At 42.8% G+C, this 13,598-nt stretch overlaps 3 protein-coding genes across 3 annotated transcripts; all 3 read left to right on the forward strand.

The window, feature by feature from the left end:
* The first annotated feature begins 1,658 nt into the window (after positions 1-1,658).
* Positions 1,659-4,367, forward strand: LOC128297928 (facilitated trehalose transporter Tret1-like). Its single transcript, XM_053033644.1, has 5 exons — positions 1,659-1,871; positions 1,934-2,375; positions 2,448-2,617; positions 2,706-3,266; positions 3,360-4,367. Exons 1-5 carry the CDS (start codon positions 1,659-1,661, stop codon positions 3,618-3,620), a joined length of 1,647 nt encoding a protein of 548 aa, XP_052889604.1. The 3' UTR covers positions 3,621-4,367.
* Positions 4,368-6,376: 2,009 nt separating this feature from the next.
* Positions 6,377-7,818, forward strand: LOC128297930 (beta-1,3-glucan-binding protein-like). The gene is made up of 4 exons (XM_053033646.1): positions 6,377-6,518; positions 6,602-6,696; positions 6,771-6,925; positions 6,984-7,818. Exons 1-4 carry the CDS (start codon positions 6,377-6,379, stop codon positions 7,777-7,779), a joined length of 1,188 nt encoding a protein of 395 aa, XP_052889606.1. The 3' UTR covers positions 7,780-7,818.
* A 1,876-nt stretch (positions 7,819-9,694) lies between these two features.
* On the forward strand, positions 9,695-11,309 carry LOC128297929 (beta-1,3-glucan-binding protein-like). Its single transcript, XM_053033645.1, has 3 exons — positions 9,695-10,054; positions 10,136-10,290; positions 10,420-11,309. Exons 1-3 carry the CDS (start codon positions 9,770-9,772, stop codon positions 11,192-11,194), a joined length of 1,215 nt encoding a protein of 404 aa, XP_052889605.1. The 5' UTR covers positions 9,695-9,769; the 3' UTR covers positions 11,195-11,309.
* Positions 11,310-13,598: the final 2,289 nt, after the last annotated feature.

The raw sequence follows: 13,598 nt of genomic DNA on the forward strand, positions 1-13,598 counted from the left end.
TTTCATCGTTCTTTGTTTTCTTTGCTAACGAAAATCCGTCGTTAATCTCTATCTCATATCACTCGTCTCTGTGTGGCATATGTGCAGTAATATTCAGGCAGTAACTGGTTGTAAATATTCGTTTGAGTGTAATGTGTAATGCTGCAGTTGCACTATTCAGTTGCGTATTCCTATAAAACCTCCATCTAATCTAATTCGAAAGTTTGTTGACCTCGCGCCACAAGACTACACTGAACATTTTTTTTACCATCGATAGTAGTAGTGAGATGAACTGCAAGCGTAGTGTGGTTTGTTGTGATGTTGTTACACCGCGTATGCGTAAAAGTCGTTCAACGTTGAATGTTCTACTTTTTACGCACCCTCCGGATGCTCTTTGTCCTTGGTTGCTATGTAACTTCACGTTTCTTAGCATACTTCATTGTTGTTTTGTCCAACTTCACCAAAAACGCTCTCTTGCTCCCTTGCTCTATCTCTCTGAACGTGCTCTCTCAGTGTTCCGTACATTTGGAATCAGCTGTTCGTGAACTAAAACACTCCCAAGCGACTGTTGGTTTGCTTTGATGCGTGTAGCCTTCGAGCAAAACAGAAATGAAGGTAGTGTGGTTTGTTTACGTTTCACTTTCATCGCTGTTCCGTCAGCAGCACACGCTTCCGTATATTAGAGTGTAGTGCGTGAGTATGTGAGTGTCTGGTTTATGTGCAGGAATTAATACAAAAAAAAAACTACACAATGTAGCATTACGAAAATATATTCTGCGAGGTGAATACTACGACAACAATAATTATTATCACAATCATTCACAGAGCACGTGCCCGATCCGGTGTAGCCTTGCTGGCCCGCCTCTATTTGTGACTATGTGAGGAAAATGATAGTTAATTGTGAATGCCATTTAAACCATTATTTGTGGCTTAAATTGAAAAGTTATAGCATAGCTAATTGTTTTAAACTTGAATGTGCTTGGTATTGAAACCAAATAGATAACCGACACATTCCAGGGAATGCATGTTCGAGAGCAAATCAATAAATCAAAATCGAATTGAATTGTGTACCATTGAAAGTATAGAGTTGCTACTATTAGTAACAAAAATTATCCACGATTTTATTCATTGAAATGAGTTAAAACAAATGATCACAACCATAATATTTTGTTATCTTGTAAAATATCTTGCCTCTAAAAGTTTAGCTATTGTGGTGATTATCATGAATCATGATATTTCGTAATATTTTATTTTTAATTTTAAAATAATTGAAGCATCAGCACTTTGATGAATGATATTATAATTTGACTGAATGTTTTCATGCCGTTTATGACTTGTTTTTACGTCCTTACCGACTGTTTTCGATGATCCTTTAATAGGAGGAATATTAGTCATACAAACTAATAAGCCATACACAACCATTCCAGTTGTAACCAAGTGTTGCTCTTTTCAGTGGTTGGCGTTGAACAAACAACAGGACCTCGACAGCTGGTCTTATCTCAATGAAACAAGAGAGGGTTATTTATCTTCTGATTGCACCGCGCCGCTGAAACGTTGCATATCGCTCCGAACACTATCTACAACAGCGTAGCATCGTATCATCTTTCTGACAGTTTGCGAGACACCCTTCCCAATGAGACGCTGATAGCACATCCACCCAGAGCTTGGCGGTCTGCAAAATGGCTCCGACCGAGAACGGAACTGGTGATATTGAGAGAACGCGCATCGGCATACCCGGAACACTGAATGGTGTCGAAGACGAAGAACGTAAGGATCATCACGATCTCGAAGCACAACCACTTTCGATCGAACTTGAAAGCGTAAAGTTACCAGCAACTACTGTGCCGAACAAACCATTGACGAGTGTGTGCTGGAAGGATGCATATCGCCAGGTACCTGTGCGCTTTAACGTAAAAGAAACCCATCGTAATTGGTCTGTGCTTGTTTATTGCAGGTGCTCGCTACATGTTTGGTGAATTTGATCGTTGTGCAGGCGGGTATTAACATGACCTACTCAGCCATACTTCTGCCACAGCTGTCCGAACCGGACAGTCCCATCCTGATAGGGCGTAATGAAGCATCCTGGATAGCGTCGGTGGTGACAATTGCCTTACCGCTAGGTTCGCTTGTCGTTGGTCAGCTGATGGATCAGTTTGGCCGCAAGAAGATATCGCTTGCAACCTGCATTCCGTTTGCACTCGGTTGGATCTTGATTGCCGCAGCATCGAACGTCGGCATGATATACGTTGCTCGCATCATCTTGGGTACGTCCGGAGGTCTTACAACCGTGGCACTGGTGTACGTCAGTGAAATTTCTCACGTATCGTTGCGCCCGATGCTCCTGTGCGCAAACAGTGTGTTTGTTTCGTTCGGGATTCTACTTACCTGCGTTTTAGGTGAGAGGCATGCTTGTTGGGTGAACAGTGAAAGGTTTGAACTAATTGTTTCTCTTTTAATACATTTTTCAGCGGTTTTCTTCGATTGGCGAGCGATAGCTTACATATTTGCTGGATACTCTGTTGTATCGTTCCTGTTGATTCTGTTAATTCCCGAGTCTCCACATTGGCTAGTGACATTCACAAAGAAGGATCCTACGAAGGCGCGGAGCGTTCTTTATTGGTTGTACCGTAATAAGAAGGTAAGATGCTGGGTCATGGTTTAACCGTAATAGGAAGATGTGCTAACCTTTTATTATTTGTAACAATTCATTTGTGTTTGCTTTGCAGTTAGCAGAGGAACAATTTCAACAAATCGCTGCAAATACTACTGCGATCCGTCAGCCTCACGTAACGACCGGGAAAGCAACGACTGCGATCAGCACACTGTCGTTAAAAGTGTTTCTTCAGCCTCGAGTGTACCGGCCGATGACCATCCTGCTGCTAGTGTTTCTATTCCAACAGCTTTCCGGTGCATACGTACTCATCTTTTACGCGCTGAATGTATTCCAACAGATCAACGAAGCTACGTTGGAAGGCGAACAGGGAGCTACATTCAATCAGTACACTGCCCTGGTAGTCTTGGGCTTGATACGCTTCATCATGTCTATTATAACGTCAGGCTGCTCGAGAAAGTACGGCCGCCGCCCATTGCTTTGCATCTCGGGACTGGCGATGGGTGTATGCATGACAATTGGAGGATTATATCTCGATCTGTTGCACAACCGTACGGGTAATGCAGCGATTGGCAGTTACGTCTTGCTGGCATGCGTTCTTGGTTATGTATGCTTCAGCGCGCTCGGTTATCTTGTGCTGCCCTGGACGATGATTGGAGAGCTGCTGCCCACAGATGTAAGTAGCGACGAAGTCCTTAAGGTACCTTTCGTATGATTTATTAATTATCTGCTAATGTTTTGAATTGGGGATTTTTTTCCCACATTCTAGGTCAAAGGAAAGCTTGGAGGGCTGACCGTTTCTGTGGCGTACGTGCTGATGTTCGGTGTGGTCAAGATCTTTCCTTATCTGCTTGAGCAGGTTGCAATACGTGGGATTTTCTATCTTTATGCCGTCACGTGTTTTGCTGGAGTAGCCTATATTTATTGTTACGTGCCGGAAACGTTTGGCAAGAGCTTTGCCGAGATCGAGCAATACTTTAATGACAAACACCACCGACGAAGAGAGACCGCACAAACATGTGCCACTTAGACAGTAGAATCCGATCCGGTTTAGTGATACGCCTCTGTGTCTGTACGTAAGTTGTATGCGTTTGGTTTTATTTTATATAAAGGTAGGGTCATGTTCGTACGTATTGATGTAACGATTCAACTTGTACGACAAACTACAGCGGTGATTGTGAGTTAGGGTAATTTAACATCGCAGAGTGAGTTGGTGGCGATGAAACAAATAATAGTAGTCTTCCAAGTAACTTACTCGCTACCATGCAACACAAAAGTACCTTGAGCCAAAGCCAAAAACAAACAGAAGTAATATAGCTAGATTTGAAGGAAAAAGACATGAAATGAATATGTAATGTAGTGGATGTGGTAAGTGATTTTTTTAAAGAAGGAAAACAAGACACGAAGACGGCGTCCAACACAATTTAAACGTGTATCCATAACCGTTTTTATCTTCATATACACAACGAGGTCAGTGGAAATATAAACATAACATGTTAAACCGTCGCAGAACTGCGTCTTTTGATGTGGGCTGAACCAGACACGGTTGTATTTAATTAGTAAGATAAATTCAATTGCTATCTTATCAGCGAGAGGATCCGCTAGGTAAAGTGGAACAGCTAGATCCTACAAATTGTTGCAAAAATGTTGCCAATCGAGATAAACGGTTATTCTGCAACGGCTGTATCGGAGATTATTTGCTATGGGTGCGTTTCATCCATTGACAAAAGGATTGGCAGGTGGTTTATATGTTGTTTTTTCAGCGTAAATAAAATAAAACAGCTATACAGCCAAACATGGCACAACTTGCTAATCATTGTGATAATTTGTTTTAGCATTTTGCCATAGAAGCGTAAGCATCAATAATAATGAAAGCAAAGTTGGGTTCTACTAACGCTTCAGTGCACGATTCGTTATCACTTCTAGCCGTTTGCCCCCGTGAGACAAGAGGTATAAATGTTGAGAGATGAAGTATAGTGTACACAGTGAGTGTGTACCGTGCGGAGATAAAACTAATAGCGTAACCCCTCGCTTCGGTGGAAAGTTGATCAATCGTTCTGCATTATCAAGTGACATCGCACTGGAACGTTTGCATATTTTATGCAATCCGTTCTAGCAGCAGCAACGCGATTTTAGATTTCAGTGCAGCAATGGGTGGAAAATAGCGAACGTTTCCACGCTTCCGTAGCAAATACAGTATCTCTCAACTGGAACGGAATAATTCACGTTGATTTCATTTTTCCGGATCATCCTCCTGGGGCGCATTGGATTTGTTGCGAGCGAAAAGTTTGTTTTTGCCAATTTCTGTGGAAATGGCTAGAGTTTTCTGTGTATGCGCGTGTTTTTTTTTTATAAATTAAATCATCACCTTTTGGGAGATATTCTGGATGGAGAACATTTTCCCTGCGATGACGGAACAATTGAATTAGTTGATAGTTTGAAAGTATCTGTGGGTTTTCTATCGCAATGTTTAATTATGTAGAGTGTTTATTTTCTTTCATTGTCCATAAATTTCAGGAGCTGACATTATGTATTACATTTAATTTTTAAATTTTGTTTAAAGAGGACCATGTGTTTCACAAATAATCATGGTTTATTCAAAATAAAATATTTCTTAATCATATTCTCCCTCTTATTTATATATGTTTTAATTATAAGGTGGGCCGACAACCGACAAATCCACAATAAAAAAACACAGGAGTACAATAAATGAAGCAAAAATGAAGCCCATTTAGTATTATTACTATTATTGATTATAAAATAATGTCTGCAATTTGCCATAACATACAACTCCGTCCGCTGTACGGCAGCTTAAAGTCTAATTTTATTCGTTCATATAATTCGCTTGATACAGGAATACTAATATGTTTTTTCTTGTGAATTGCCTTTTTTGCTATAACATCCATAAAATAAGATGAGAAATTTAACGAAAGTCATACATGTAAGAGAGGTTAGTGTGTGCCACTACTGTTATAATTATTTGTTTCTCATTTTAGTTGCAAAACCTTTTCAAATGCCGTTGTCAACTTATTAGAATTTATCAACATGGAATAGAAACATTTGCAACGGCTGGAAATATAACAAACCTTTTAATACGGACCCGTACTATACAAACCCCTACTGGACACTGGTGCGTAAATCATTTATCAGATCGTTTGTCTATCGTACCCGCGTGCCGCCTAGTGTCGCACAATGTCATTAAACTGATGCCACATCTGACGAAAGCTTTTGGTTTCACTTCATTTTCCGATTCTTATCGCGAATCATTCCCCCGTGTTCCGGTGCTCCCTGCCCTGCTCCAGCCCAGTTCGATGCTAATGGTGTGCATCTGACAACCGTACGAATGATGCACTCATGACACCGGCTGCTCATCATCGATGCGCCGTGTCCAACATGACACTTTCGATAGTAATCTCGTTACAGACATGAAGGCGGTGTGTTGGGCATTGTCGCAACTTGATGCTGGATGCTCCAACTTTCACACGTCGAGGTACGTTACTTCCGAAGTCTTTCATCGTTTCGTCACCAGCAGGTGCGAGCGTGTGACCTCCGCCGAATGATCGATGTTGAGCGGGTCCGGTGGTAAATCAATGCCCGACGAGCATAATTATGCTGTAAATCTAACTGATGTCTGTCAGTTCCCACGCGGTGAAGTAGCGCAGGTCCATAGTTCCAGTGGGAAGTTAGTATAAAAGCCTAGCGTAGGTTGATTTCATCAGGACAGTTCGCTGGGAGGTTGAACGTGAATTTCTCGTGGAGCTAGAATATTACTTACGGCATTTTGTGATGAGCTCGGCAGCACGGACGATGAACCTGTTCCTGGTGGGTGTGGTAATGGTCGGGACCGTTCTGGGCGGGAAAGCAAGCTCCAGTTCCAAGTGTCAGGAAAAGTCCCTGACGAGTGCAAGCGGCACAAAGGCCCCGTCCGGTGGGTTATCACGTTGAACTCGTCAATTGGGTCAGATTCCTTACCAACAGGTGAAGATTAAAACAGCCATTTCCCGTACACAGGTCCGTTCTGCCCCGGTGATCTCATTTTCGAGGATACGTTCGATGGGTTCGATTTGGATACTTGGCAACACGAAAACACACTCGCCGGCAACACAGTAAGGGACATTGCTATCCTATCGTGGGTGTAATATCGCGGTTAGACAACACTGTTTGTGACCTTCTCTTCCAGGATTCGGAGTTTCAATGGTTCACCAACAATCGCACGAACTCATTCGTCCGAGAGGGTAATCTGTTTATCCGACCATCGCTGACGGTGGACGAGTTCGGCGAACCTTTTCTGCGCTCCGGTGTCCTGAATATCCACGGTGGATCACCAGCGGAACAGTAAGGACGGATGACACTGTACAAGAACCGATTATTAATTTGTCGTTTCGTATCGCAGATGCACCAAACACTCGCCGGAAGGTTGCGAACGTAGTGGGTCACACGGTCAGGTGCTGAATCCGGTAAAGAGCGCCAGCATTCGGACGGTTGATTCGTTCGCGTTCAAGTACGGTAAGGTAGAGGTAAGCGCCAAACTGCCGGCTGGGGATTGGCTCTGGCCCGCGATTTGGTTCCTGCCGAAGGTGAACGCTTACGGTCGATGGCCTGCGTCCGGAGAGATCGATCTGCTGGAATCGAAAGGTAATCGGGACCTGATTAAGAATGGCATCAATGTCGGCATCGAGCAGGTCACGTCCACGCTGAAGTTTGGCCCGAACAACGCGTACGATTCCGGGTATGGAGCTCCGGGCACTTCCTTTACGCGCAATTCGGAATCTGGCAAGGGTTACCATACCGGTTTCAATCGCTATCAGATGGAATGGACACCGGACCACATAACATTCAGCATTAACGACATCGAAACGGGCACGGTAAAGGTTGGAACAGGGTTTTGGCAGAAGGGTAACTTCAATATAAGCGCACCCGGCATTGATAATCCTTGGCGGTACGGCAGCATTATGGCACCGTTCGACCAGGAGTTCTACTTCAAGATATCGGTAGCGGTTGGCGGGTCCGACTACTTCTCTGATGACGATATTAATCCGACACGCAAACCGTGGCAAAACGGATCACCGAGCGCGATGACTGATTTCTGGAATGGCAAGAACGATTGGTTGCCTTCATGGAAGCTGGATGACAGCGATTCGAAGGATGCATCGATGCAGGTGGATTATGTGCGGGTTTGGGCCCTATGATAGAAAGAAGACGCAAAATGCTTCGGGTCAGTAGAAGAAAATGGCCCAAAATCAAACGATGAGTAGTTTGGTAGAGTGTTGTTAATAAAAGATTGCTGTACTTGCGGTAGTAGTTGATCTCAAGATGCTGTAATACACTATTCATTACCCGTTTGAACTAAACGTGATTGTCGCTTGCGTTTGTTTAACAATGTGTTAATTAATTTGACAGTACTGCACATCTATTCAAACTGAATGTATATTGTATATCGGCCCATCAATCGCTGCCTTGTCACGATGAACGTGCGGATGAATGATGGAACGTGAATATAAACTGGATTTGGAAATGCTTGAGGGAATAATTGATGCAGCGTGTCATGTTTCATAAAAGTATCTAGCAACCAGGTCTGTGATGTGAGACGAAGCATTTCGCTGCTACATTAGCAGACCGCATGGGCACTCTTGTTTGGATTTTTACATTCGCCGTGCACCGTGCAGCGAGAATGTTGTTTCCCGCGGGGAATTCCGCTTTTCGATTATTTGGTTCTGTATTTTCCATCGATCATAATAATATGTACAGCACATACAGTGCTATAATGGTGAATCGCATACGGTTGAATCAAATTTCCAACTTCTCCATAGCGGGCAAAGTTTTTGATGTGGTAAAATCATATAAAAAGCCGGTCATCACCTTTTGTGTGCATGGAAGGAAACAATATTGGGAATAAATAAGAAGTGAGAGAGAAAGAGATAGAGAGAACAAAAAAAATGAACGAAATGCTAATCGTATAGCAGATGTGACGTGGTTGGGAGACGGTTCAAACATGAAGTGAGTCGTGCAGCGGCAAGGCAATGATACTGATCGGTGAATCCCACTACGGGTTCTGTGGGGTTGTCATGAAAGTGTTGTTGTATTGTGTAATCAAGGTTTTTATCATTTTGAACAACGGTGCAACCCTTAGAACATATTTACCAACATCATTGATGGAAAAGTAGAGGAAGTTAAAATGTGTAAACTTTTGCCATTCGTTCAAAAATAATGCTAAAAGTCTACCAATTTGACCTCAATAGCACTCGGTTTGGCGTGGTCCGGTGGTGTTTTGGTAGCGGCGTCGGTCTGGATTCTTGTACTTTTTATATTGTTATGTTAATTGATGCTATGGACCGGCCCGGTCTTCACAAGACAGAACACACAAGGCAAGTCTAAAATCCCCGGTATATCTTCTGATGAATATAGTCAAAGAAAGCCAGAAATGGAACACCTATGCCCCTTAGAAAACATCAACTCTGGTTTGCATCTATCGGTGTCTTTATGGCCATGCTTCTATTTAAAAATAAAATTTCTTTGTTGATGCTGATACTGCGTAGTCCTCATAAGAATCATGATTTGCCCACCATCTTCAGCTTGCAAATGGTTTTACTGCATCAAGAGGTAATTTAAAATTGTGTAATTTTGAAAACATAAATTTGCCTATTATAGCGCCGTTTGGTGCTCAAAGTATGTGCTGGGCAAGCAAATCCGTCTCATTGATATTGTGTTGCATTTATTTAATCGCTTTAATCGCTATAATCGTAAGTGTATATATTTTTCAAAATATTCATATTCTCAAGACCATTGAAACCATGTGCAGCAGATCAATATAAATTACACAATATACAGAAAGCAACACTTACAAGCTTTACTTTATACTTTTATACCGCGTGACATTTTGAACAACCCAAACACTAATCAGCATGAATTTTACTACTGGTTCAAATCATACGATTGCGCCTCACGTGCTTTACGCATACGGCGGGGTCAGACAGGGCTATAGCTGCGATCAAACAACCAGTTTGACAACGCTCGGTTCGAAGATCTGCAGCCGGATTCTGGTGCCGGTTGTTATAAAACTTAATTCTACCAGCGTCGATGAACTCAGTCTCGCTGCAGTTCTCTTCGGGTTTGGTAGGCGGTGGATCGCGCTCGAATTGTCACAACATCCAACCGGTAATCGCGTTCGGTACGCTGTGAATGTGTGTGATCAAGCGAACAAAGCTTTGCATAATGCCGGTCGTTTCGCTGCGTTTGTTGATCGGGTCGTTGCTGTTGGCAACCGGTGTTCGGACCGACGAAATGGCCGATGCTACTACGCCTGCTATGGCATCCAGCGATTGTGTGCGTTCTGTTACAACGGCCAGTGGCAGCCTGATCGATCGAGGTCGTACTTTTTGTAGCGGAGAGCTCATATTTGAGGATAATTTCGACTTTTTCGATTTTGAAAAATGGGAACATGAAAATACGTTAGCAGGTGGAGGTGTAAGTGTTATATTGGAGAAGTTTTTTTTTTTTAATTGTAAGTAATGGTGGTAGTAATTAAAATATTACAAACCTTCACAGAACTGGGAGTTCCAATGGTACACCAACAATCGGTCCAATTCGTTCGTTGAGGATGGAGCGCTCAATATTCGACCAACATTGACCGCAGATCAATTTGGGCTTGATTACATGACATCCGGTACGCTGAGCCTCCAGGGCAGTTATCCCACGGACCAGTAAGTATGCTTTTCGGTAGCGATAACCTTGCATTGATAACGAAAATGCGTGTCTCAACTGTGGAATACGTGTTCGTAAAACCGTTCTCTAGTGAAAATGATTACACTTCCGTTTCATTCGCTTTGCAGCTGTACAAACGATGCATTTTTCGGCTGTGTCCGGGTCGGCAATAACCAACATATAGTGAATCCAGTAAAAAGTGCCCGAATTCGTACGATCAGTTCGTTCAACTTCAAGTACGGACGGGCGGAGGTGCGCGCAAAGCTACCGACCGGTGATTGGCTTTGGCCCGCCATTTGGTTGCTGCCGAAGCGTAACGTCTACGGTAGTTGGCCGGCTTCGGGCGAGATGGATCTGATGGAATCGCGTGGTAACGAGAATCTGTACATGGATGGAGTACAGATCGGAACGCGGCAGGTCGGCCAGACGTTGCATTTTGGACCGAATCCATCGTACAATGGCTATCCGACGGCCACGCTAACAAAGAATGCGTTGCCGGAGCAAGAGTTCAATAAAAACTTCAGCACGTTCGGTTTCGTTTGGACGCCCGATAACATCACGGTAAGCGTCAACGGTGAAGAGCTGGTTACGATCGGAGGTGACTTCTGGACGCGTGGTGACTTCGGCAAGCATTACCTAGAGAATCCGTGGCGTCACGGTACGCACATGGCGCCGTTCGATCAGGAGTTTCATTTCATCATCAATCTGGCGGTCGGTGGGGTAGCATTCTTCCCGGATGCGGCCACCAACCCCGGGGGCAAACCATGGACGAACAACTCACCTCAGGCGGCGACCGATTTTTGGAATGGCCGTACACAATGGCTACCAACGTGGAACCTGGATAAAGATGGTGGCAAGTCGGCTTCGTTGCTGGTGGATTACGTGAAAGTTTGGGCACTGTAGGTTCCGAATTTATAGCTAATGTTGCGGAATTTATAGTTAATGCAGAATGATATCGTTCAACGAACTATTATGTTTTAATCATTTCGAATAAAATTTTAAAGCTATCTCATCAATCCATATCTGCTCTTTATCAGTGTACCAGCTGCATAGGTGAAAGGATCGCATTGATGTACAGATAAAACCCTTGTATGGACACGCATAACGAGCATTTGCATTCCAGGAATACTTTTTTTGCTGCTAGAAGCCGATGTTGGAACAATGAAGAAGCTATCGACTGATATAAAATGTTCAGAGGCTGCACAAATCAATAGCATTGTACTCATGGTGGGCACTAGTTTTGAATTGATTAATTAATTGAAAACAATAATATCAAATAGTTGTCAATTGAAAAAAAAACTTTCAAGTAATTAAATTGGCCAAAACTCTTGTTGAGTTTCTGATGTCAAGGAAATAGTCAATGCTAAATGTTGTTATTGAAATTTTTTATAGAGGCTTTGGACCTCCTGGGTCGCTTTCATCTTTGGGGTAGTACTAGATGATTGACCGCGCAATTTCATCCAACGGTCACGAGTAAATTAAGAGAGTAAAATCACTTTGAATCTAAATCATATCTAACGTTTGTTACATATCGTGTTATGCTCCGAATATCAGTAAGTATCAAAGTCAATGAACATACCAAGTTGAATACATGTTGACCTCATTTAAATCATTATTTCTTTCGTATGTAAATCCGTTCCTTTCGAATAAAATTGAATTAAAGTGTATGATGAGGGAGAAATGAGTAGAGTCAAACGACTACTACATTGGGTCAATAAATTTCAAAGTTATCTTGCAACCATTGCATTTCTTTTAATCATAAAACAATATGCATAACTTATGGTATTGGCTTGGGAGCAATTAGAAGCAGTATTAAATTCCCAATTACTTAATCTGTCAACAAGTATCAATGAGCGATTGCTTTGAAGCCAGAGATCTTTTATTATTCCACCTTCAACCATGAAAGCAGCAGTCGAACAATCATTTGTAAACACTAATTAAATTACAGTTGCAGTGTACTGCCGTTCGGCAAAACTGCATACTTAAAAATATCACTCAAATTGATCGCTAGTTGGTTGAGTGGGAGAGATTCTGTGTTTAATAATTAATGTCCAGCCTATTTACAATTAACGCCATACGTGAAGACACTAATTGGTGTGCTTTTCTTTGCGGGGAATAACTTTGAACAGGTGCATTTCGCTAGCCGTGTCGTTTGCGGTTCGTTAGAGCAGTAGTGATAATTTATTCATTCATGGTAGAAAATGTTTTAATTAGAAGGCACAAGTTATTCACAACTCGGAACGCTCAGGGGATGACTTAATTGATTGCAGGGACGATTATGCATTCTACGTGCAGACCTCGGTCGGTCTGTGTAGATAAAAAAAAACCCCGTTGAAGTGCAGTTTGTGCATTGAGATCTGGTCTAATATTACCTCAGCATACCTCCAACATCGATGAGCATAAGTGCAATGATGGGGGTGGATTATTGCCAAATGATTGTTTGATCTACCGCAAAAATGCACCCCATCAATAACCGATAACACCGTTAAAGTTGCTGTGCTGGGCGGCAAACAGCGCATAAGCTCGCTTGAATGGCACTAAGCCATGTCTAAGGTGCCGAATCGATTCGATGCAATTCCCTGCTAAGCATTGCGCAACGGGAGGAACGTACGGAAGGGAATGTTTATGTGTGACACCATCCGCCATCCATCAGGTCCGCATGCGAGTTGATGGAAATCGTCCGAAATGTGCCCTCACGGTTATATTGAAAAAGTTTTGTAATAAACTTTTCAGCTTTTCGAACGAACCCATTTCCAGTTTTCTTTCATGCCAGATTTTCTTAGCCCGGTATCGCTTAGCTTGTTTTTTTTCTTTCGGTTCCATTTGTGCGTTGTCTCGATGTCTGATCTTTGGGGAAAAAGTTTACGTCTCCTTCACATCCCATGCGATACACCGTCGAATAAACTAAACGCTACTTCCGCGAGGCTTCATTCGATACGTTGCGGGATTTCAGCATCAGCAAATTGCTAACTCAAACGCAATAAAGTGTATTGGCATATAACTCGTTACTTTTCCTGCTCCTGTGAAAATGCTGTGGTGAACCGTGGTTTGATTTATGAATTGGGTTTGGAGTGTGTCGGTAAATGTCGGCTGGAAAAATTTACACTCCCGCAAACTTTTGGCAAACGAGATCGAACGCAACATCGACCGAAGACAAATGAGCCACAGCGAAAATCGACAATCCGAGTGCGTGCTGTGCCGGAAAGATCGGTACACGGAGAAAGGAAACTTTCACGGCTCAAGCACGCACCGGAGTGCGAAGTTTTGCTACGGAATTGTTGCCAATGTTCGAATGCATCCTGGTTCT

The sequence above is a fragment of the Anopheles moucheti genome, chromosome 2, assembly GCF_943734755.1.
Source record: "Anopheles moucheti chromosome 2, idAnoMoucSN_F20_07, whole genome shotgun sequence".
Lineage (NCBI taxonomy): Eukaryota > Metazoa > Arthropoda > Insecta > Diptera > Culicidae > Anopheles > Anopheles moucheti.

Excerpts from the sequence above, each read along its gene's own strand:
- LOC128297929 (XM_053033645.1), top strand. The coding sequence starts at position 9,770 with ATGTGTGTGATCAAGCGAACAAAGCTTTGCATAATGCCGGTCGTTTCG. Across the intron at positions 10,055-10,135 it reads ATACGTTAGCAGGTGGAGGT|AACTGGGAGTTCCAATGGTA; the intron begins GTAAGTGTTATA and ends AAACCTTCACAG. Across the intron at positions 10,291-10,419 it reads GGCAGTTATCCCACGGACCA|CTGTACAAACGATGCATTTT; the intron begins GTAAGTATGCTT and ends TTCGCTTTGCAG.
- LOC128297930 (XM_053033646.1), top strand. The coding sequence starts at position 6,377 with ATGAGCTCGGCAGCACGGACGATGAACCTGTTCCTGGTGGGTGTGGTA. Across the intron at positions 6,697-6,770 it reads ACACACTCGCCGGCAACACA|GATTCGGAGTTTCAATGGTT; the intron begins GTAAGGGACATT and ends CTTCTCTTCCAG. Across the intron at positions 6,926-6,983 it reads GGTGGATCACCAGCGGAACA|ATGCACCAAACACTCGCCGG; the intron begins GTAAGGACGGAT and ends TTCGTATCGCAG.
- LOC128297928 (XM_053033644.1), top strand. The coding sequence starts at position 1,659 with ATGGCTCCGACCGAGAACGGAACTGGTGATATTGAGAGAACGCGCATC. Across the intron at positions 2,618-2,705 it reads GGTTGTACCGTAATAAGAAG|TTAGCAGAGGAACAATTTCA; the intron begins GTAAGATGCTGG and ends TTTGCTTTGCAG. Across the intron at positions 3,267-3,359 it reads GAGAGCTGCTGCCCACAGAT|GTCAAAGGAAAGCTTGGAGG; the intron begins GTAAGTAGCGAC and ends CCCACATTCTAG.